At 45.5% G+C, this 24,698-nt stretch overlaps 1 protein-coding gene across 1 annotated transcript in view; it reads left to right on the top strand.

Annotated features, from left to right (window-relative positions):
- LOC134413101 (peroxidasin homolog) overlaps window positions 1-24,698 on the top strand; it is a 79,841-nt gene that overhangs the window by 33,708 nt on the left and 21,435 nt on the right. The window contains exons 5-14 of the mRNA XM_063147205.1: window positions 1,178-1,249; window positions 4,156-4,227; window positions 5,712-5,881; window positions 11,545-11,662; window positions 12,836-13,005; window positions 14,075-14,347; window positions 18,563-18,679; window positions 19,123-19,281; window positions 19,426-19,538; window positions 21,888-22,044. Of these exons, the coding sequence (XP_063003275.1) occupies window positions 1,178-1,249; window positions 4,156-4,227; window positions 5,712-5,881; window positions 11,545-11,662; window positions 12,836-13,005; window positions 14,075-14,347; window positions 18,563-18,679; window positions 19,123-19,281; window positions 19,426-19,538; window positions 21,888-22,044 (1,421 nt within the window). The remainder of the gene's footprint in view (window positions 1-1,177; window positions 1,250-4,155; window positions 4,228-5,711; window positions 5,882-11,544; window positions 11,663-12,835; window positions 13,006-14,074; window positions 14,348-18,562; window positions 18,680-19,122; window positions 19,282-19,425; window positions 19,539-21,887; window positions 22,045-24,698) is intronic.

Genomic DNA, 24,698 nt, shown 5'->3' with positions numbered 1-24,698 from the left:
GAATGCATAGACGACTTTCTCCAGCCCCGCCCATTTCCCCGTAGCACAGAGGAGTATTTTATACAACTCTCTTTTGACGTATTAAAGTCAACACGTTCTATTTTCGCTGCGTTTGGGTCATGTCGAATTTGAAACGCTTCATCGTATATCCAGATCACAACCTGCCGTGTCTAAGGAACATGTGAGACCCTGAAGAGGAATTCTTCGTCGGAGTCCCACTGTTTCCCAGGCTGGAGCGATGGATTTCTATGGAAAATCCTTCTGTCGTCTCAGATTTCAGCCGGTCCCATTTGCACTGCTGGAAACTGTCTGTATATACAGTTGCTCATTTCAGTCACAAGCTCCAGATGTTTTATGAGAACATTCCTCATTCGCAGTTGGACAGCATCATGGCTTTTGTAGTCTTAAGTCTGCATAAACAGTACGTCTCATGCAGGTCTATATCACCCAGATTTGCAATGGATCAAATTTGTAGAGAGACCTGGAGTAGACTTGGTGCCTCTCTGTTCTATCCCGGCTAGAGGAATTAAATAATGCAATCTAAATCAGAATGGCTGTTGCTGATAATTGGGTGGTGATGATGAAGCATTTTCCCAGATTGCTGATTTCTTTTCTGAGTTAAATTAGAGGCATGCTCTATGCTTATGCCACAAACGTTTACTTTGGGATTGTGTAAGAGCAAGAATGAGCTACTTTCGGAGATGCCCGCTAGACTGGGTCTGCTTTTCTGCCCATACATGCTGTGAATGACTCATCCAGAACTGCAACAGGCACCCTCCTCACAGGGCAGATAATTCTTCCACGTGTCTGCATCAGGACTGATTGAATGGGAGGGGGCAATGAATCACGTAGAAATGCTGCAGGCAGCCCCCTCTATGGTAGGGCGACCCTATGAAAAGGAGGACTGGGCTCCTGTATCTCTACCAGTTGTATTGAAAAGGGAATTTCAGCAGGTGTCATTGGTATGCATGCAGCACCCGGTGAAATTCCCTCTTCATCACAACCGTTAAAGCTGCAGGAGCCCTGTCCTCCTTTCCATATGGCCACCCTACCTATAGTAGATACTCTGGGACCACAGGAGTGTTTAATGAATTGCTCATGGCACACTAGGCTGCCCCAACATCCAGTCTAGGAAGTAATGATTGGTTTGTTTGTTTGTTTTTCTTCTTCATACCAGTTACTTGCATTTTAACAACCTTGAAACCTTGGAGGAAGATACCTTCAGCGATATGCCCAAGCTGGAAAGACTGTAAGTCATGAGATGACCGCCATGGGATTTGTATTTTTGGCATGCACACCTAGTACAAAGTCCCAGCAGGTAATGGTTTATAACAAGTGACTCAGTGAGTAGAATGGAGACCAGCAACTGGAGGCCCCTGCACCGTATATGCCTGCCCAAGGGCTGCTGCACCAAAGTGTTGTAAAGTTTTGGGGGTACGTTATCTCATCGCAGCGGTTGGGAGGGGATGATGAACCCTCCCACTGTCTATCATTCCCCCCCCCCAAAAAAAACCAGCTGCTTTCTTCCTATCTACTGTTTTTCTGTTTGAAATCCACAGACAGACACACACACAGTTTTACAGCATTTCAGTGCAACCTACATTCTAGCACATGGGTCTACTGCCATCGTGTGTAGCTAGACCCTAAGATTTGACTGAGACTTATCTCGTGTATTTCTCTTGGTCTGATCCAGCACGGCTCTTCTTAGGTTCCCCATGCCTGCTGAAGAGATTTGTGCTTGTGATCTATATTAGGAGTCACCAGATGTTTGGGGCCTGTGGGCACATGGAGCATTTTGAAGAAATGCCCTGGGCACCACCACAAATTAGATGGTGTAGTGGGGTGGGTGGGAGACAGTCACAAAAATGTTGGGAGCGCTCCCCTTGTCTGTGTTTGCCTGTGTGCATGAACATGTACCCTGTGTGTGCAAGATTCAGGGCGAGTGATTTATTGAACACTTGTGATTGGCTCCTTCCTTCCTTCCTTCCTTCCTTCTCTCTTTCTACCCCCATTGGCTCCTCTTTACCTATCTCTTTCTTTATTTCCCTCTCTCTTTCTTAGAGCTCCATCACACCACCTATTTAGTGCCCTCTTGCCATGCCTGGTGCACGCATTTGCAGCACGGTACTCACATGACGCCGTGCCTGTCCTGCTGACACCCCGCCTCTTCCGTCTTTTCCTAGAACGCCTGAAGTCTGGATTATTTCCCCCTAAGCACGTTTAATGCGCCCTTAAGCCTCCGTGTAGAGCTATACTCTCACGTCTTCCTTTGTTGTACTGTGTACTGTGACGGGAATCTGAGTGTTGGCTTGAATAGATTGCATCAGGTCCTGGCAGGGAAAAGTGATCTCTCCCATCAGCCGTCTCCAATCCTCAGTATAAAACCCAAACCTTGCATCCCAGGCTCAAAAGCATTTTTTAAAAAAAAAAAAAGAATTGTACGACACCTCCCCCTCCCCCCAGTCTCTGCAGAGACAGGATTGTACTCCTTCGATGCCTCCAAAGAGCCAGACTAAAGGGTTGTTCCATTTTTGCTGGGCAGAAAGGCAGTCTTATTGAAGTACACATCTGACAGGACCTCCTTGTATATGTCTTGTTAAAGGGGGGGCAGGGAAGGAGCAACCAATGAACTAGAGGGAGAAAGAGAAGTGGCGGGGTTTAGTGGAAGAGCAAACAAGCGAAAGAGCCACATATTCAGGTGAAAGGGACCATAAGCTCGAGGCGCTTATGCATCAGAGGTAAAGAAAGCAGAGGCAAAGCAGGGGAAAGAATTACGTGTGATGCAGCCCTTAATCTTTTCTTTCTTTCTTCCCTTTTTCTCTCTCCCTTCCTCCCTTCCCTTTGGTTCCTCTCTATGAGCTTCTTTAAAAAACCCGCTGCTTTCTGCTTCCACTTTCATCCCAAGATCATAATCAGCTCATTGCTCCGGCAGCCACCTGCTTCGAGTGGAATACTTCCTATCTCCGCCTTGAGACTGAACTTCCAGTCAAATCAATGAAACAGTGCTGTCTAGTGGCGGAATTCTAGCACAACGCCACCAATACATGAGCCAATTAGCCTGATTTATTTTTTAAAAAAGCTGATTTTTATCTGTGTTTTCTAACAGCAGGATAAGGGGGGAAGGGGCGTGAGACGTCCTGCCTGATAATGACGTCATGAAATCTACCCGGAAACTTCCGTGAGTGGCCAGTCCCGAGCGTGCTATAAATTGCTCGTTTAGAGAACGCCTTTCTCTCCCTTTTCCCTCCCTATTAAAGCCATAGAGCCCCCTGCCAGAAATCGGCTGGAGGAGGGGGGAAAGTCACCCCCACTAAGTCACCCCACTAAGGACACTGTTGTTCTAATGTAAGGTAACCATATGAAAAGGAGGACAGGGCTCCTGTATGTAAATAACAACTTGAGAGGAACCTGAGCAGCACAGGGCCCACAGGACATGGGGAGGAAGAAATTAACCACCACCCCTGTGATCCTGAGAAAATTCCGAAATCCTCCCCCTCCGAAGCTGCTATGTGCATTGAGGGAGAAGACTCTGTTGGTGCCAATGTAGGTTTCCTTCCTGATGCAAATAGCAGCTGGGGAGAATTTTTTGTCAGGGCAATGGCAGTGAAGGTGGGGAGAGTTAAACTCTCCCTCCCCATTTCCTGCAGACCTGAGGCTGTTCAGTCTCACCTGGAGCTGCTATTTACATTTTTTAAAAAATGATCATGTCTAGTTTGGCTGTGTAAGACGTTCCTTGAGGGAGTGTATGGATTTTAACCCAATCGCTTAAATGCCCGTCTCTGAGCTTCTCCACACAAGTGATTTATTGCACGCTCACAATTACTTATTCACATAAAGTTTGCGGGTTCTTTTCAAGATGTCGTCAACCTCTGATGCCTCTCCTGCCATTTTCAAGTGAGAATCCGCCATTTTATTAAAACCCTGAAAATGTGGTAATAAAATGGAAACCCCGTTATAAAGCAGCACCATCTGCTGGCGGTAAAATGGAAACATATGGGAAGGAACCGGCAAAAACAAGAGGCAGGGAATTGTGCTGTTTATTAAACCCGAGAAGACTCTGGATGTCAAAGCCCTGATAAGGCTGCGAGTCACTTGGGAGGTGGCCTTGACGAACACTGAGAAAAACTCTGGCGCTCTTCATTATTCCCGAAACAGCTTCTTGCACAACAACCGAATTTCCAGAGTCCAGCCAGGAGCCATCGCCCGACTGGAATCCCTTAAACGTCTGTAAGTGTATATTAGCAAAGTACCATTAATCATCATATCCTTCATCAAATGGCAGGAAGGGAGGCAAAAGTAGGTCTTACTCCAGTAATTCCTGGACGCAGCTGTATGTTTTTGTAATCACGGGCCCCGTATGACATGGCCTTAACCCCCACAGAAGCGAGGTCAGCGAGGAGCCACCCATGTTAATTTGTTTCCCTTTAGTGGGGGCACCCCCCTTGCCCCCATCCCATTTCTTGGTTGGAGGGGTGGTAAAGCAAATAGCATGCAGAATGTCCCATTTTAAAACTCCTAGAAATCTAGAGCAGCAGAGCTGGAAAAGGCCTCCCTGAGACCATGGGAGAGTCAGAGAAGGCAGTGCTAAGGTGACCATATGGAAAGGAGGACACAGGGCTCCTGTAACTTTAGCAGCAGTATAGAAAAGGGAATTTCAGCAGGCGTCCTTTGTAGGCATACAGCACCCGGTGGAATCCCCTCTTCATTGCAACAGTGAAAGCTGCAAGAGCCCTGCCCTCTTTTGTATCTGGTCACAGCTGGGATAGCTACTTTAGCGTTTTGACTGAAACCCGGACCGGATTCACTGCCCCACTGACGTCAGAGCCACCAGCCTCCACTGCTACATTCCTACTTCAGCTACCTGGGGGGCCTGTCATACTTGAGCGCCTTAATTATGCTACAGTTCATTTACCATCCCAATGCTCTTTCCTCCATGGAACTCAAGGCAGCTTACACAGTAGCCCCAAGGGGGGCTTGCTCCAGGCGCTGACCAGAGTTTTGCATGCAGAGTGCCCTAGGTGAATAAGTGGGACCTCTATCTGTGCTAATGGACTTTTAAACTGTCATTCTAAATGTTTAAATGTTTTAATACTGGAATATATTTAATTTTTTTTTTAACTTTGTATATTTCTATTTATAGCAGCCTTCCTCAACCTGGGGCGCTCCAGATGTGTTGGACTACAACTCCCAGAATGCCCCAGCCAGCTCTGCTGGCTGAGGCATTCTGGGAGATGCAGTCCAACACATCTGGAGCGCCCCAGGTTGAGGAAGGCTGATTTATAGGTTTTAAATATATATGTTTAAAATTTTGTAATACCGCCTTGAAGGCCCAGCATTGGACAAAATAAAATAATAATAATAATAATAATAATAATAATAATAATAATAATAATAATAATAATTTCAATCCCTGCACTGAAAAAGGCCTCCATCTGAGACCCAAGTTAGCCGCTGTCGGTGTAGACAAGCCTTCCCCAACCAGGTGTCCTCCAAACGTGTCGGCCTGTAACTCCCATCATCCCCAGCCAGCATGGTAGGAGTTGCAGGCCAACACACCAGAGGGCTCCAGGTTGGAGAAATCCTGGGCTAGCTAGGCTCATGCTCTGGCTCAGTATAAGGCAGAATGCAAAGTTCCGTTGCCTACGTGGCTCCCCAGAAAGGTTGACCAAGCGCAATGACCAACTCTGTTTCTTTCCCCCCCCTCTTCCGAGGCGGCTGGATTCCAATGCCTTGCTGTGCGACTGCGACCTGATGTGGCTGGCAGAGCTGCTGAAGAAATACGCCATCCAGGGCAACACGCACGCCGCTGCCGCCTGCGAGAATCCAAGGGAGCTGCAGGGCCGCTCCATCGTCACCTTGACCACCCAAGAATTTAACTGTGGTGAGCACTCTGCCAGTGGCAGCGTTCAGCCAGCGCTCTTTATCATACCTGAATCTTGTAGGCTTGTCTCCTTTTATTCCCCCAGCAGCCCTAGGAGGCAGCTTAAGCGAGGGTGTCACTTGGTATGCATGCAGCACCTGGTGGAATTCCCTCTTCATCACAACAGTTAAAGCTACAGAAGCTATACTAGAGTGACCAGATACAAAAGAGGGCAGGGCTTCTGCCAAGTGCTGCATGCATACCAGTGACCCCTGCTGAAATCCTCTTTTCCATACAACTGTTAAAGACAGCGGAGCCCAGTCCTCCTTTTCATAGGGTCACCCTACTTAAGCTCTTTGCCTACTGTCACCCAATGATGCCCTCTGGCTGATCAGGTTTCAAACCTGGCTTTCCTATATCTAATCCCGGCATTCTAGCCACCACTGTGCCACATTGGGTTGGATCCAACCATCACGCACAATGGCCTTTAGCAACTGCAAACTTGAGGTCGAGATGGTTCCCAGGATCCTTTGCACATGAGTAAACAGCGATGCATTTTTTTTTCCTGATTGCTTCACCACCTGCCCAAGTTGCCTCTAAACTAGCCTGCTGCCCTCCAGTGGGGTGGAGGATGCTATCATGTCACCAGTGTTGAAGTCAGCTTCAGCTGCCAGGCTGGTGAGTCTGTAGGGCGGGGGGGCCTTAGAGCAAAAAAAACTCTCTGTTTACACAGCGGCAAACCAGCTGCCCAGGGGAAACCCACAAGCAGGACATGGGTGCAACAGTACCCTTCCACCCATGTTCCACAGCAACTGGTGCACACAGGCTTACTGCCTCTGATCCTGGAGGTAGCACGTAGCCATCAGGGCTAATAGCCATTGATGCCTTCTCCAGGAATGTATCCAACCCCCTTTCAAACCCATCCTAATTGGTGGCCTTCACTACGTCTTGTGGTAGCGAATTCTATAGTTTGACTATGCGTTGTGTGAAGAAGTCCTTCCTTGTATCTGCCCTGAATCTTCCACCAGTCAGCTTCATGGGATGACCCCACTGGATTCAAGGCCAGATCTACACCAAGCAGGATATTGCACTATGAAAGCAGTATATAAGAGGCAGGAGCCACACTACTGCTTTATAATGGTATTGAAGTGCACTGACAACTGTTGGGGCCCATTGACACAGACCATATACCCCTTTCATAGTGTTATATCCTGCAGAGTGTAGATCTGATTGTAAGCCTATGCGGCAGGGTCTTGCTATTTACTGTTTTACTCTGTACAGCACCATGTACACTGATGGTGCTATATAAATAAATAATAATAATAATAATAATAATAATAATAGAAGGAGAAAACTATCTTCCTGTCCACATTCTCCACACCATGCATAATTTTGTCCACCTCTATCACGTCTCCCCATAGGGCCTTGCTAGACGAGGCCTTAGCGCGCCTTGAGAGCCGGTTTCCCTGCTGTGTGTCCAGATGACGCACAGGGGAATCCGGCTCCAGGCACTGAAGCCTCCTCTAACTTCGCTTATGGCGCGCCTTTTCCCCAGCCCCGGCCTGAGGTGGGGGCTGGGGAACGTCTAGCTACTTCTGTGGCTTTTTGCGGCTACTCGCTTACTCGCGAGTACTGCAAAAAGCCGCGGACTGGCCACAGCGCTGAGCCCATCGGCCGGGGGAGATCCCGGTAGGGAGAAGGAGAGACGACACAGCACACACACACACACACACGGAGGGAGAAGGAGAGACAACACAGCACACACACACACACACATAGGGAGAAGGAGAGACGACACAGGAGCAGATGGGGGAGGGTTAACTAAAAAAAAAAACTTACCTTCTCCGCAGTCTTCGGGCCACACGTGGCCCCTTTAAACTTAAAAAAAAAAGGCAGACGCTGCAGGGATCCGACGTCCCTGCGCATCCCGCGTCTGGAAGCCCGGGCGGCGCGCACTAACATCAGCGCGCTGTCGCCCCGCCTCCCTGCCGGCTTATCCTGGCAGGTCTAGCAAAGCCCTTAGTCTCCTTATGTTCAAGCTAAACAATCCCAGCTGTTGTAACCTTCCCTCATAGGGGAGATGCTCCAGCCCCTTGATCATTTCAGTTGCTCTTTTCTGCACTTTTTCCAGCTTGGCAATATCTTTTTTAGGTGTGGTGCCCAGAACTGTACACAGTATTCCAAGCGTGGTTGCACCATAGATTTGTATGAGGGTGGCATGGTCCCCATCTTTGTCCTTTGCCGGAGGCAGCAAAATCTCTTGAGCTGATCTTGCTTGCAGCCTTGTAGAGACACTGAAAGTCAAGGAAGACTAGAGCAGCTATCCCCAACCTGGTGCCCTTCAGACGTAACTGCGGCTGAGAAAACCAGTGAGACACAGTAGCTCCTGCTAGCCCAGCAACTGTTTCCAGCTCCTGACAAAGGATGATACGTTGAGCAGAGCATTTTTGGATTTTAAGAATAAAATAGTTTTTAATAAGTTTATCAAGCACCAGAGTTGATTTCTCTTTTTAGAATCTGCCCTCCAGACGTGTTGGACTACAACTCCCAGCATTCCTGACCATTGGCCATACTAGCTGGGGCTGATGGGAATTGAAGCCCCATCATCTGGAGGGCTCCCAGTTGGGAAAGCGGAACTAGAATTAGATGTGTGTCTGCTGTGAAAAGAAGTAAAGGAAAGCCCCCAAAGGAAGGAACCCCAACAAGGAAGCCAAAAAAGCCAGAGGCAAAGGGGTGAAAACAGAGATGAGATTTATTAAAAAATAATTACCAACGCGTTGGTAATTATTTTTCGTGAAAAGCAGTAATTCAGCCTCTCCTCTCTCCCTTACAATGTGGGATCCATTCCCTGGCCTTGCAAGCAGCTGCCAATAAAGCAAAGAAAGGGATGGAGACACGCGAGTCGTGATGAAGATGATGTCATGTTACATGATGTAATATTAGGTCATTTGTTTAACTGGGCCTGACAGGGAAAGTGGAGGAGGAGAAGGAAGCACCGGGAGGTCGCTTCTGTTTTGGTAGCTGTGAGTCCTGGATATCTTTTAGTTCTGCCCTCAAGAGTAGACGGTCCTAGTACTGGGCTATTTCTAGCTAACCTTAAACTGATACAGCTGCTCCATGGGTTTCAGTAACTTACCTAACACACAGTGTCGTTCTACGTTCAGAGGTGCATCGGGCCTGTTTGAAGATTGAAGTGAGCGAGCAGAATTGCTCAGGGAAAATGCGGACAAGGGATTGGGTGTCTGCCTCAGGTTAAAAGAAGTGGCTAAAGTGATGGACTGGGAGTTGGGAGATCCGGGTTCTAGTCCCCACTCAGCCATGGAAACCTATTGGGTGACTCTGGGCTAGTCACAGACTCTCAGCCCAACCTACCTCACAGGGTTGTTGTTGTGAGGATAAAATGGAGAAGAGGAGGAGGATTATGTATGCCGCCTTGGGTTCCTTGGAGGAAAAAAGGCGGGATATAAATGAAATAAATAAATAAATAAATAAATAAATAAATAAATGCCGGACTCTTAATGGGGGGCCCCTGCACCTCTGCCCATAGAAGAATGCTATGTTTTATGTAAGTAATAGGGCGGTTTGTCCTTTGGACCTGGGGTGAAAGAAGCTCCAACTCTTATGTACGTGGTCTCCTAGGTTGATAATCACAAATTTATTTAAAGCCTGTTTCCACCTCTTTAATAGCTTTCAGCTTCAATTACAAAAGAAGTGGCCAGTTATAACGAGTTAGATTATTGTAAATTAAAAAAAAGGAGATGGAAGGGGGCTTAAACTGAGAGACTGGGTTCAGACAACACAATAGCCAACGGTGGTTTAAATTGTTAATGGTTGGTTATTTAACCCATCGTGGGTTATCATGTTGTGTGGTGGGTTATTTGGCCAAAATAATCAATGCAACTAACCAACGCCGCGCAGAGTTGGCTATTTGAACCACTGTTGGTTATCGTGTTGTGTGGACGACACTGTTGGTTATTTCCTCAGCCCCCGTTGGTTATTTCGTCAGCCTTAGGGTTTCAAGCCAAGAGTAGTTAAAGCGGTAGCTGCCGCTCTAGTCCAACCAGCAGGATAGATTTGTGGCAGCAATGGTTGATGGGATACTAGCAGGAAGACTCAGGTGGGGATGAGTGAGTCAACTCAGCGTGGACTAATAATCAACTCAACGCTGATCCTAATCCATACCATGGTTGATTATTATCATGTTGTGTGGGGAGAACCCCTATATAAACAGCTGTTGAGTTGATTATTACTCCACCATTGATTATCGTGTTGTCCAAACACAGCCAGAATGTGTAAATTGGACAAAACCCAGATTAAGGCTTCTTCAACGTGGGTGTCAAATCTCTCTAGTGCTAAGCGGTGCTCTTGACCTACTTTGGAATACGCGGTTCATCACAGGCCTAAACTACATGTGACCCATGTCTTTCAATGTGAATATACCCCATTCTCAGGTAAAGCAGGGCTGGAAGGTACATCCTTTAATAGGCCAGTGAAGAGTTCTGAAGCCTCAGGACACACACAGCTGGAACACGCCCCAGATGGTCTCCAAAGCTAGAAATAAACCCAGCTGAGAGGAAAGATCTTAGGGTAAAGTTGAAAGTGGGAAGAGCATCCAGCACATACACACACAATCACATTTTGAACATTTAAATCACCCCCTTCTCCCGCTTATACATGAATGGTCAGACTTGTGTTTACAATCTGCCCCACACACTCAGGTCCTCTGGGGAGAATTTACTCCAGTCAACAAAAACAAGGCTGACAACCATTACCCAGAGGACCTTTTCTTCTGCTGCTCCCAGATTGTGGAATGGCCTGCTGGGAGAGCTTCGTCAACTTAACTGTCTTCTGGAATTTAAGAAAGCCATAAAGACTGATCTCTTCCGGCAGGCCTACCCAGTTGACTTTTAAGATGCCTTTTAATAATGTGCTGCTTTAATAAAGTATTTGTTTTATATGTATTTTATTGAGTTTGCGTTTGTGTTGTACCCCGCCTCGATCCAGAGGGAGAGGCGGGTAGCTATTATTATTATTATTATTATTATTATTATTATTATTATTATTATTATTATTATTATTAGATCGTGCAGTTTGGGACCATGGCAACCTCTTAAATGGGGTTTGCAACAGACAATAAAATGTTCCCTTCCAAAGGAAGTAAGCTAGATTACTAATTTGCCCAGACAGCAATAAAATTAGTGCTGTTTCGTAAAGGTACTAACTGGATAGGGGAGATTGTCATAAGAACCTAAGAAGACCCCTGCTGGATCAGACCAAAGGTCCATCTAGTCCAGCATTCTGTTCACACAGTGACTGACGAGATGCCCGTGGGGAAACCCACAAGCCTCCTTTATACATTAGACATACCTATGGAAATGCATTCAACGTAAAGTGTTCTATCGCCTGGAGCTGAGGCTGGACACTGAAAACTAGCTCAAGGGATGGATCCTGATGATCAAAGTAAGCTTCAAAGGGAGTTGAAGCAACATCGATCTATCTGTTTTTTGACCCTCCACTGTTCAGCACAGCAGGGAGAAGCAGTAGAGCTTCCAGTGAGACTTCCAGTGTCCAGCGCCCTGGCTAATAATAATAATAAAAAAGCAAACATGGTCCTGTTGGTCCACAGGAAGTCCACCGTGTCCTCCGCCTGCTCTTGAGGGGGCATCTTTTGTGGTGTGTTTCAGAGAGGCCTCGCATCACGACTGAACCACAAGATGTGGACGTCGCCATGGGCAACACCGTTTATTTCATCTGCAGGGCAGAAGGTAACCCAAAGCCCAAGATCATCTGGCTACACAACAAGTAAGTCTCGCGTAACGGTCTCTGAGGGGAGCACTGCTGGCTTAAACCCCCTCGGATCTGGTTCGGCTCTCACACGGCTGCCTTGAAAGAATTCTGGGTATTGTAGTTTGGGTGAGAGAACTGAGGAACCTCTGTAACAGGGGTTGCTATAGAACAGGGGTATGGAACCTCTTTCAGCCTGAGGACCGAATTATATTTCACAGAAGCTCTTGGGTGGCGCATTCCAGTAGTAGGCGGGGCCAAAGTAGGAGGCGGAGTCAAACCCCCAAATGCTAAAAGTAGCATGTTTTAGCTTGAAGCTCTGACTGCCATGACTAAGCCTTAGAAGAGGCATTTCAGTCTTTCAGAATGGGGAAACCCCTGCACACAAAAGCCCGGATTTTACCAAATGATCAGTGATCAGGGTAAAGGATTAGGGGGTGCGGCATTCCAGGGAGCTCCCAGAGGACTGCTGATCTGGCTTACTCCCAAGTAAGGGAGAGCCTTCATTGTGCTAGATTAGAATTGGGCTTGTGATTTTTGAAATTTTTCATAGAATCATACAATAGTAGAGTTGGAAGGGGCCTATAAGGCCATTGACTCCAACCCCCTGCTCAACGCAGGAATCCACCCTAAAGCATCCCTGACAGATGGTTGTCCAGCTGCCTCTTGAAGGCCTCTAGTGTGGGAAAGCCCACCACCTCCCTAGGTAACTAGTTCCATTGTCATACTGCTCTAACAGTCAGGAAGTTTTTCCTGATGTCCAGCCGGAATCTGGCTTCCTTTAACTTGAGCCCATTAGTCCGTGTCCTGCACTCTGGGTTGATCGAGAAGAGAGTCTTCTTTCTGTTAATTTGTGCTAGTAGCTCCCTACGTGCCTCTTCAGAACTAAGTCCCATTGTATTCAATGGGGCTTACTCCCAAGTAAGTGTGCTGGGGGTTGCAGACTTAAAGCACATGACTCCACCAGGTCCTTTGCACATATGCCAGGGAGAGAGGGAAGGAGGCGCTCCCTCAAAACATGTCTGCTGTTCAAAGAAGCCCCGGGAAAAAGTAGGTTTTTCCGCCTTGTCGCCCCTCTCCTCTCGTGTAAAGAACTCCAAAGTTTGTGCCAAGGAAGCACAACAGCCCCAAGTAAACAACGCAGTTTCCCTTAATGTAGAGGCGCTCTACGTCTTCTTTTCTGTTTCTCAGCAATGAGATAGACATGCAGGATGACGGACGCCTGAACCTCTTGCAAGATGGGACGTTAATGATCCAAGATACCAGGGAATCCGACAAAGGCATCTACCAATGCATGGCCAAGAATATCGCTGGTGAAGCCAAGACTCAGGAGGTTGTCCTGCGTTACTTTGGCAACCCATGTAAGAACCTTTAAGCAGGCTATGAATGTTCAGGTTCTGCGATGATGTCCGTTTGATCAGACCGGTTCTCTTTTTATGCATGTGTTACAATGGATCTGTGGTGTAGGGTGACCATATGAAAAGGAGGACAGGGCTGTGATGAAGAGGGAATTTCACCAGGTTCTCTATATATGCAAATGACACCTGCTGAAATTCCCTTTTCTATGCGACTGTTAAAGATACAGGTGCCCTGTCCTCCTTTTCATAGGGTCACCCTACTGTGGAGCCTTGACTTCATTATGGACTCTGCAGGTGGCCGTTGGCCAGGATGGGTATTCTATGGCCATAGGATTAGGATTAGGGTTTGTTCTTGCTCAAGGCTCGCCTGGCGCCAACGCTGCTATCTTTCCGGCGCCAGGTTAAGACTTTCCTCTTTGCCCAGGCATATGGCGGCACATCTTAATCACCCACATGTTTAATTTTTTAACGGTTTTTAATGCTTTATGTGTGTATGTTCTGTGTTTTAGAATTTTACATTTTGTATACTAGTTTTTATCTTAATTTTAGAATTTCTCTAAACCGCCCAGAGAGCCCTGGCTATGGGGGCGGTATATAAGTGTAATAAATAAATAAATATAAATAAATAAATGTAACCTTCCTTCTATCAGACAGAGGCAATAATCACTCACCGACCATACACGCTTGTTGTAAAGATAATACGTGTGAAGCATTCTGAAAACTCCAAAGTGCTATATAAATACTAAATATTTATTATTAACTTAAGCAATCCAATGCAAGTTTAGACAGAAAAACGGCCTACAACTCCCAGCATGCCCAGCTATGCTGGCTGGGGCATGCTGGGAGACGTATGCCATTTTGGGGGCTAAATTTATTTATTTATTTATTTATTACATTTATATACCGCTCCATTGCCAAAGCTCTCTGGGCGGTTTACAACAGTTTAAAATGGTAAACATTAAAAAGTATACAAAATTTAAAAAACCATCAGAAACATAAAAACAACAGTATAAAACCAATACCTTGCATAGGATTGCACCTTTAATGGCCTTTCTGTTGTTTTTGCCTTCAGCCAAACCCAGCTTTGTCATCCAGCCCCAGAACACGGAAGTGCTGGTTGGACAAAGCGTGACTTTGGAATGTGGGGTGTCCGGGCACCCTCCGCCTCGCGTCGTCTGGATGCTGAGCTCAGGAGCTCCGTTGCCACAGGATTCACGCTTCACCATCACCAGCTCTGGGGGCCTGTACATCCAAAACGTCACCTTCTCAGACCCGGGCCAATACAGCTGCAACGCCAGCAACAGCGAGGGGTCCATCCAGGCAACGGCAAATGTCATAGTACAAGGTGACTGGAAAATACGTTCACTATTGATCACTTGTTGGCACTAAGTCATGTCAAAGCCAGAAAGATCCAACACCCACCCACAAAAATCTATTTACGTGAAAAGCACGGCAGCTAAAAGTAAGATATAAACAGGTTGTTAGTTCCTCTTAGATTCCTTCCTTTCCCTTATGGAGAGCTGTGTGGTGTAGTGGCTAAAGTGTTGGACTGGGAGTCAGGAGATCCAGGATCTAGTCCCCTCTCAGCCATGGAAACCCACTGGGTGACTTTGGGCCAGTCACAGACCTACCTCACAGGGTTGTTGTTGTGAGGATAACATGGAGAGGAGGAGGATTATGTACGCAGCCTTGGGTTCCTTGGAGGGGAAAAAGGCGGGATATGAATGCAATAATAGAGTTAGAGTTAGTGTTATTGGAGTAGTAATGGTGCAGAATTTCCCAGAGAACTTAAAGAAAGAGTTGGAAAAAGATTTAAGGGAAAGAGAAGTAAATAAATTAAAAGATTGGATGGAAAAGATGGATAATAAAGAGAAAATAAAGGAGTTAGTAAGGGAGAGAAAAAATTCCTGGATGGAAGTGTTACAGCTAGAACAGTGGACAAAATTGGAAAAAGGAGAATTTAAAGTGCAGGGAGTGTATGGAGATTGAAAAGTTGATTATACAAAGGGAAGAGGAAGGTGGAAAGATAATTAGTAGGGGTATAATGAGTGCTTTATATAAGATATTGTTGGGAATGGGAAAGCAACATGAACATTATAAAATGACATGGGATCAAGATATGGAAAGATAGTTGAGTAGTCAAGAGTGGGAAAAGATATGGAACCAACGATTATTAAACACTGTTGGTAAGAATAAAAGAAAATTATTATAAATTGATATGGAGGTGGTATCTAACACCAGTAAGACTACATCAAATGGATAAAAAAGTATTCTGTATATTGTCGGAGAGGATGTCAGGAAAACGGTACATATTTCCATATGTGGTGGACTTGTGAAGCTATTCAGAGGTTTTGGCAAATAGTATTTAAAGAGATAAATGATGTAATGGGATGGAAGGTAAAGATAGGGCCAAGGACAGCACTGTTATCAATATATGAAGGGGTTAAACGTACACAAGATAGTAAAGAATTTTTTGTGAACTGCCCAGAGAGCTCCGGCTATAGGGCAGTATAGAAATGTAATAAATAAATAAATAAATATTAATAAACAATTTATTAACTGCAGCTAGATTAATAATTGCCAGGAATTGGAAGGAACAAAGGGATTATCAAATAGAAGAATGGTATAAAGAAGTCTGGGATATAGCTATAAATGACAGACTCACGAGTAGTATTAAAGTTAAGAGAGGAGTGTTGAAGCAAAATGATTTTGATGAAGTTTGGAGACCATTTGTCAAATTTGTATTAGGAAAAGGGAAAGGGAGTAAACCATCGCAGGATACACTACAATTTTGGAAAGGAGAATAAGGGTCCCGGGGGGTGGGGTGCACGAGATAGTATTATATTATTTCAATAAATTCTTTTTTAATTTCATTATTGTAGTATATTGAGTTGATGTAGTGTGATTATTGTATGTGTTATAAAATTCAAATAAAAATATTTTTAAAAAAGAAAGAAAAAGAATGCAATAATAAATAAATTAAATAAATAATGTAACACATCCAGGCGCGTAGGCCAATATATCAGCATCGGGTTATAGGCCTGATTAGCACATAACCCTATGGCTTGTTCAAATCTAGCTTGTTATTATTATTATTATTATTATTTATTTATATAGCACCATCAGTGTACATGGTGCTGTACAGAGTAAAACAGTAAATCGCAAGACCCTGCCGCATAGGCTTACAATCTAATAAAATCATAGTAAAACAATAAGGAGGGGAAGAGAATGCAAACAGGTACAGGGTAGGGTAAGCAGGCACAGGGTAGGGTAAAACTAACAGTAGAAAGTAACAGTAGAAGTCTGCACAACATCAAGTTTTAAAAGTTGTCATGTCTGAACCCATTCCTGTCAACAAACCATGGCTCCTTAATAAGTTATAAACCACAAATAAGGTGACCCTATGTAAAGGGGGACAGGGCTCCTGTATCTTTAACAGTTGCATTGAAAAGGGAATGTCAGCAGGTGTCATTTATGTACATGCAGCACCTGGGGAAAATCCCTCTTCATCACAACAGTTAAAGCTGCAAGAACTGTACTAGAGTGACCAGATACAAAAGAAGGCAGGGCTCCTGCAGCTTTCTCTGTTGTGCTGAAGAGGGGATTTCACCAGGTGTTGCATGCATACAAATGACACTTGCTGAAATCCCCTTTTCAATACAACTGTTAAAGATACAGAAGCCCTGTCCTCCTTTCCATAGGGCCGCCCTAAATAAAACCATTGTTTGTTGTGGGCTTATGGAGTTTGGCTTGTTTAAAACCATGGCTTGTTGTGATATGTGAACTCAGAACCATGGCTTATCTTTGGCTTGTTTGTGCTGCTATCTACCTTGAAACAGAAGCACCCACAAAGAACAACCTGGAGATGGGCCTAACCACACTAAACCATGGTTAGGCCGCTAACCCTTTTGCAGCAAATGGTTAGCGAGCATTGTTTAACCGTAGTTATGTAGCCACCAGGGTTAGGATTGGTTCACATTGCTAATCCATGAAGTTTAGCTCAACGTGCTTAACCACCATGGCTTAGTGCAGCCTTCCTCAACCTGGGGCGCTCCAGATGTGTTGGACTGCATCTCCCAGAATGCCCCAACTGGGGCATTCTGGGAGTTGTAGTCCAACACATCTGGAGCGCCCCAGGTTGAGGAAGGCTGGCTTAGCGTGTCATCTGAAGGCTGGCAAAATGGGCAGGAGAGAAACAAACCAGAAATAGGGGAAGCAAAGTGCAATTCGTTTGCTCATCTGCAAAACAACTAAAGCAACAAATGCTCAGCCATTGTCTGGAAGCCCTTCTTTCAGCTCTCATGAACTCGCTCGAGGGACTAAAGGAAGCTACTGTTTTTCGTAGCCTCATTCCTCCAACCCTCCAATTTGCAATATGGATGTAATCACACTGGCCTGTCCTACAAGGCCACTGTGAGAATTACTGAGAAAATGGATGTGAAGTGCCTTGACCCCCTCAAACACGCTACACACATATTAAGTATGATTGATTGTATTTAACAGTAGCCATAGAAGCGGAACAAGACATCCAAACTTCTGTCTAGAAGAATTGCTGCCCCCACCCAGCTTCTGATTGTTTTACTCAGTGCTATATTTTCGTTCAGGGCCTAGAAAGGGTACGTGTCTATATACATTCTCAGGCTTTTCTCTGTAGCCGGGAAAGGCAGGGAGGAAAAACATTTATTAAGTTCTTGACTTTTGTACCAGGCACAGAATACAGATTGAGATACAGATTTTTCTGTACAGCGAAACCCCAGAATCGGGAACGTCGGAGCAAGCTTTACTGGGAAGGATGGGGCTCCCCATATGAGCTCTTCCCCGGCTTCATGAAACTGGTGAAAGAGAGTTTCCTGTGGGTTGTGCCCCATGGAATTAATGGGAGGGGGCATTTGCACCTGCCCCTTCTCAAAGACCAGTTTAAAATTAAATGACTTTGCTTATGTGTCTTCGGTCAAGTAGGGATTCACTAGGGCAGCTCAGATAGTACATCAGTAATACTTCATTTTTAAGCATTTATATACCAGGTATAATGCCTCCTGAAGCAGTTTATAAAGTTTTAAAATACCTTAATAGCAGTATTAACAACACCATATTAATCTATTAACAATAGTATATTAGGGTGACCCTATGAAAAGGAGGACAGGGCTCCTGAATCTTTAACAGTTGCATAGAAAAGGGAATTTTAGCAGGTGTCATTTGTATATATGGAGAACCTGGTGAAATTCCCTCTTCGTCACAATAGTTAAAACTGCAGGAGCTATACTAGAGTGACCAGATTTAAAAGAGGGCAGGGCACCTGCAGCTTTAACTGTTGTGAAGAGGAAATTTCACCAGGTTCTCCATATATACAAATGACACCTGCTGAAATTCCCTTTTCAATACAACTGTTAAAGATACAGGAGCCCTGTCTTCCTTTTCATATGGTCACCCTATAGTATATTAACCACTATACACTATTGTTAGAACCCATCATAAGTAAAAGGTGGGGAAAGGATTTGCAATTCTCCATGGGCTTGATCTCTTTTGTGTTCTCTTCTGCCTTCTTTCTCTCCCTCCTCAGATACTCCGAGGTTTTTACTCATCCCCACTGACCAGACCGTGACTGAGGGCCAAAGTGTGGACTTCCCTTGCTCCGCGGAGGGCCACCCGCTGCCCGTTATAGCCTGGACAAGAGCAGGTATTTTCCTGATATCGTCCTGTAATTTCCAAATGGCAAACTTGCAATATGCACTATGCAGGCCGCGTTCAGACGTCACAATTGCCCACGATGGACCGTGTGCATAAACGTGTATATATTCGTGAATATCACTTGCAAAAAAAAAAAGGAGTTTGCATTATCTATTTATTTATTACATTTATATACTGCCCTATAGCCGAAGCTCTCTGGGTGGTTTACATTAGGCAGAATTGTATTCAAAAACATGTGCATTAGGAGAAACGCGTACAAAAATGCATGCAGATTTTCATGCAAACTTTAAGAATGAAGTTCGCAATGTTTGGGATGTCCTGAACTTAAGACTGGAAGAATGAGAAACTAAGAGAAAGTGAAATTGATATATTCATCCATCATCATCCAGTTCAAAAGCTGCTGCCTTAGCATGTTGCTGCTGTTGTTATTAGGTGGACCATTACCGAGTGACCGGAAACACAGCATCCTTTCTACCGGCACCTTGCGGGTGGTCCGGGTTGCCCTTCATGACCAAGGCCAGTACGAATGCCATGCCATCAGCGCCATCGGCGTCCGGAGTGTCCCTGTGCAGCTCTGGGTGACTCCGCGAGGTGCGTTCAGATGTAGAACTCCTGCTCGGCGGAGTTAGTTCATCCCTTGGTGAAATTCACTTTCCCCCCACCTCTTCATTCTCCCTTGCCAAGAAGGTTCTGAGAGATGTTTCACTCTTTCTTCTTCTTCCTCCTCCTCAACAGTGATTCCTGTGTTCCTTCACCCACCACAAGACATGGTGGCAGAGACTGGCCAAGACATTGAGATTACCTGCGCTGTCCAAGGGGATCCACAGCCGACCATTACATGGGCCAAGGTCTGAGTGTTTATCACCTATGTCTTAGCAGATGCGCTTTGAAGACCCAAGGGCTTGGGGCCTCTGTACCTTTTACATCAGGAGTGTTGAACCTCACGCCCATGGGCCAAATCCAGATTGCCTGGAGTCATAGAATCATAGAATAGTAGAGTTGGAAGGGCTCTCCCACACTAGAGGCATTCAAGAGGCAGCTGGACAACCATCTGTCAGGGATGCTTTAGGGTGGATTCCTGCACTGAGCGGGGAGTTGGACTCAATAGCCTTATAGGCCCCTTCCAACTCTGCTATTCTATGATTCTAATAAAATTAATTTTAAAATTGCCTTGTTCCCAACTTTCAATCCAGATTTTGCAGTTTTCTGAAGCACTGCAAACACCCGTGAACAGAATGGACAGTGGGCAGAGTGTGAGAACCCTGGGCAGCAATGCCTTTATCATATGACCTCTAATATTTGGGGGTGGGGAATGCAAGCCTGATCATCTGTCTCCCCAGAGCACCCCGACTGAGCAGGGATCCCGAATCCACGTCCAGCCCTCTGTGCCAAGCTTCAAACCGGATTCTTCTTCCCACCACCTTAAGGATGCATGTGGGGAAACACGAACCAGTCCTGTGTGTCAAATAATATAGCCTCAGATGTCCTTTCCCTTTCACCTGATGAAATCTACAGTGCCTTACTGACATCTGGTGGTCACATAGATGAAATGCAGTTTCATGAAATGAATTGCATGAAATACGTCTCCTAGTTATTTAAGGGCCTCTGCTTCTAGACGATGAGTGTCATCAGACTGGGGGGGGAGGGGGGCAGGGAATCACTTTTCCCTACCGTCGCTTCCCCCCTTCTGTCCCACAATACTTCCTCTTTCTTCACACGGGGAAGAAAGAGGAAGTAAACAATGACCAGGTGGCCCATTCAGTGGGTGTTTTTATCGCGCTGCTTTTCCTTCACACAGCAGGAAATGGCCGCATGTTTTGCTGCAGACAAAAAAGTCTGATTTTCTGCGTCATTTTTGCAACAGGAAAATGAGCAGAAGAAGCGGGAGGCAGATGGCATTGTCAAAAGGAGCTGTGTCTGATGACCCTGGATGGGTCCCCAACCTTTTTGTGTCACTGGGCGCTTTTGGAATTTTGAGAGAGTGTTGTGGGTACTTTCACAAAATGGCAGCCATGGGGGCTAGCCCATTCATAAAATGGCTGGCATGGTGAGCATGGCCCGTCATGAAACATTCATTCCCCAGAAGGTAAACTGATGAGGCTAAAAGAAAAGCAATTTGCCCAAGAACCTAATTATAAGACAGAGATGGGAGTCCATAACACAAAACTACTCTTGAACTCAAATAAAAATGGTGCCTGATGGCAGTGCTTTGCAGCATGCCAGCTTCCCAATTTAAAAGAAAAGGGACAAAATTAAGAAATAAAATAAAAAACGGGGTGGGGGAGGCAGGGCTCCTGAGGAGCACCAAAACAGATGTCTTCAGGCACCATGTTGGGGACCCTTAGTTCTAGATGGAGATCTGCTAGTGTTTATTTATTTATTGCATTTCTATACCGCCCAATAGCCGAAGCTCTCTGGGCGGTTCACAAAATCTTTGGGTGGTTCACAAAAATGGTATTGTGTACCTGTTCTGTCATTTCCTCCTGAGCTGATTCTTTCTGGTAAGAAAAAATATGTAAGAAGCAATGGGGAAAGAGTGGAGACTTACAAATGGAAGACGTTATTGCCGGTATCACTCCTGTAAAATCCCATGTTTGGGGCAGGGCCATTGCAGGGTAAAAGCTTTTCTGGAAGCATTCTGGATTAAAGTCAGCTTGAGTTGGCTTTTTTGGAAGACTTGTATGGGTCGAGTCAGTCTTGTGAATGACTTCGCCCACGTACAGTTTATGGACCAGCGTGTCTAACTTCATCTTCATTTCTTGGGAGGCATTTTGCTGCAAAGCGTGTACTGACTCATGTACGCAAGACCAGTTTGATGCGTGCAGACGCATTGAGAGAGCCCCGGACAAAAACAATTGTTATCAAATGGCTCTTCGGGCCCTATCTACACACGCAAGAGAATGTGGTGATAAAATAGATTGCACCATACTATCCACAAGACCTTCAAAACAGAAAAATATCACAGCACAGAGCCGAGTTCTATCCCAATTTTTTCTCTGTTTGCAATGTGTGTTCATCTTCGATCTTGATTTATCATAGGAACACATTAAAGGAAACCCATTCACGTGTGTTTTCCCCAACCTGTTGTGTGAAGTGGGTACCCCCACTTCAGTACTCCATGGCCTCATTCTGCTGCTGCATTGGACCAAGCAGAAAGGAATCTATTCACGCTCCAAAACTCTTTCTTTATACAATAGGAAGGCATTCAGATCACCGAGAGTGGGAAGTTCCATATCAGCCGAGAGGGGACGCTCTCTGTCAGAGATCTGGGACTGGCGGATCAAGGGAGATACGAGTGTGTCGCCAGGAATACCTTCGGGTTCACTGCCAGCACCATGCAACTGACCATCACCGGTAAGATAAATCTTGCTTTCCTTTCCTTTTTATTTATTTATTTAATTGCATTTCTATACCGCCCAATAGCCGAAGCTCTCTGGGCGGTTCACAAAAATTAAAACCATTCAAAGTATAAATCAGCAGTATAAAACCATAATATAAAATACAATATAAAAGCACAACCAGGATAATATCAGCAGCAGTGCAGAAATACAAATTTAAAACAGCAAATTTAAAACAGCAAAGTTAAAATTAATTTATAGACTGCTAAAATACTGAGAGAATAAAAAGGTCTTCACCTGGCATCTGAAAGAATGTAGTCTAGGTGCCAGGCGAACCTCCTTAGGGAGCTCATTCCACAGCCGGGGTGCCACAGCAGAGAAGGCTATCCTCCTCATAACATTGGTTGAGGGCAGGCAGGCTTTCCTCTATCACTGCCGCTACGTTCAAGAAACCCTGGTGCAGCCATGAGAGACGTTGGTAGTTCAACACATCTGAAGGGCATGAGAATGGCGAAGGCTGCCCTGGTATCATATATGGCAGTGGTTCCCAAACTTTTTCAGGTCACCGCCCCCTTGATTCCACAAACTCATGCCCAGCGCCCCCCTACCCTACCCTATAAAAATCATTATTCAGAATAGTGGTTTTCAACGACCCACCAAGGAAGATAATAACAATAAAATTCAAAACAGTAACAATTAATTGAATACTTTATTCAAAATCCAATTGGTGTGCCCTGCCATGCTGGCTGCAAACAGAGGCGTTCGCTCTCTTTTCTCTCCCTCCCTCGGCAAGCCTGGGGCAGGTGCTTCCCATTTAGAGGGGATTCTAGATTCTGAGCAGGAGCGATGTGGGGAGAGCAGCTGAATTTGCCGCTCTTTCCTGCTCGGTCCCTGGGTTTTAGGACCTTCTGGAGAGACCACCTCGAGCGCCCCCCTGCTGTTCCTTTGCCTCTTAACGCCCCTCTATGCAATCCCACCGCCCCCGAGGGGGCAATAACGCCCACTTTGGGAACCACTGATATATGGGTTGGTTGGTTTTGGATTACCGATGATTTAACCCATTTAGAATACAATCCTATGCATGGTTAGACAAGAAAAAAAGTCCTGCAACACCCCTAACATTCTCGTTTAGCAAACAAAACAATCTCTGACAGTTCAAACAAGAGACTTTCATTTGGCAACCATGTAGAACAGGGGTCCCCAACCCCCCGGGCCACGGACCGGGACCAGTCCGTGGCCTGTTAGGAACCAGGGCGCGCAGGTGAGCTGCTTTCACCCCCCACCCCACCCCAGTGTACCTGGGTGCGGGGTGCCATCTTGCCTGCCCAGCCGAAGCGAAGCCAGGACGCTGGGGTTGGGTGGGGCGGCTTCGGAACGGCACACCAGGCTGGAAGCCACTCTGGGAGAGCGACTTCCAGGTGCACCGTTCCGAAGTCGCCCGCCCGCCCCAGCGTCCTGGCTTCGCTTCGGCTAAGCGAAGCCAGGATGCAGGAGTGGGGGCGGGGGCAGGGGGCTTCCCAAAACCATCCCCTCAACCCCCACCCACCCCAGTCCGTGGAAACATTGTCTTCCACGAAACCGGTCCCTGCTGCCAAAATGGTTGGGGACCACTGATGTAGAAGAACTCCCATTGAATGCTGATTTTTAGCTGCTTTTAATACTCTTGTTTTACATTATATTTTATAAACATTATTTTGTTGCAGTAGTATTGTATGCCAAGCTGGCATTGTGAAAATAAATTATTTGCATCCTGAGAATCCGTTTCTCCCTTTTTCTGGCCGGAATGTTTCTTGAGTTGTCCCTAGATAAGACTTTATGGTGCCTGGTGTGCACTTCCTGCTCAAATGGAAAAGCCATCATAACCTCAGCGCTGGGCAAATCATTTGCCTTTTACTAAAAATGTATTTATTTATATTGCCATGGAGATTAACATTTATGAGGGGTTTTTTTTGTCTTTATTTAACTCTATTTAACAAAGCGGTTAAATATATATATAAAAACATACAAGCTGCAATCCTATGTGTGTTTAGACAGAAAAAACTCCATGCTGGCTGAGGAATTCTGGGAGTTGTAGGACTTCTTTCTGTCCAAACATGCATATGATTGGGTCTTTTAAATCTGCATATATTTACACCTGAGAAAATCTTGTAAAAGAAAGACTATTCTTTATTGTAAAGGGGGAAAAGTGCTTTCCTTGTTTTCACATGAAGCCACACATGTGTTGCAATAGGCCTCATTACAGAAGAGACATTCAAGCTATACGTATGAGTAGGGTGATCACATGAAAAGGAGAACAGGGCTCCTGTATCTTTAACAGTTGTATAGAAAAGGGAATTTCAGCAGGGGTCATTTGTATGCAGCACCTGGTGAAATGCCCTCTTCATCACAACAGTTAAATCTGCAGGAGCCTTGCCCTCTTCTGTATCTGTTTAGGAGAGCAGGGCTCCTGCAGATTTAACACTTGTGATGAAGAGGGCATTTCACCAGGTGCTGCATGCATACAAATGACACCTCTCTTTTCTATACAACTGTTAAAGATACAGGAGCCCTGCAGTCCTTTCCATATGGTCACCCTACATGTGAGAGAAGGAAGAAAGCCTCTTCTAAGATGGTGCTACCATCTGCAGTTTTGTTAAGTACTTGTGATAAAAAATATCTTTTAAAAAATTA

This window comes from Elgaria multicarinata, chromosome 1 (assembly GCF_023053635.1).
Source record: "Elgaria multicarinata webbii isolate HBS135686 ecotype San Diego chromosome 1, rElgMul1.1.pri, whole genome shotgun sequence".
NCBI classification, from domain to species: domain Eukaryota; kingdom Metazoa; phylum Chordata; class Lepidosauria; order Squamata; family Anguidae; genus Elgaria; species Elgaria multicarinata.
The sequence above is the reverse complement of the archived record's forward strand: the minus strand, read 5'-3'. Positions and strand labels throughout refer to the sequence as shown.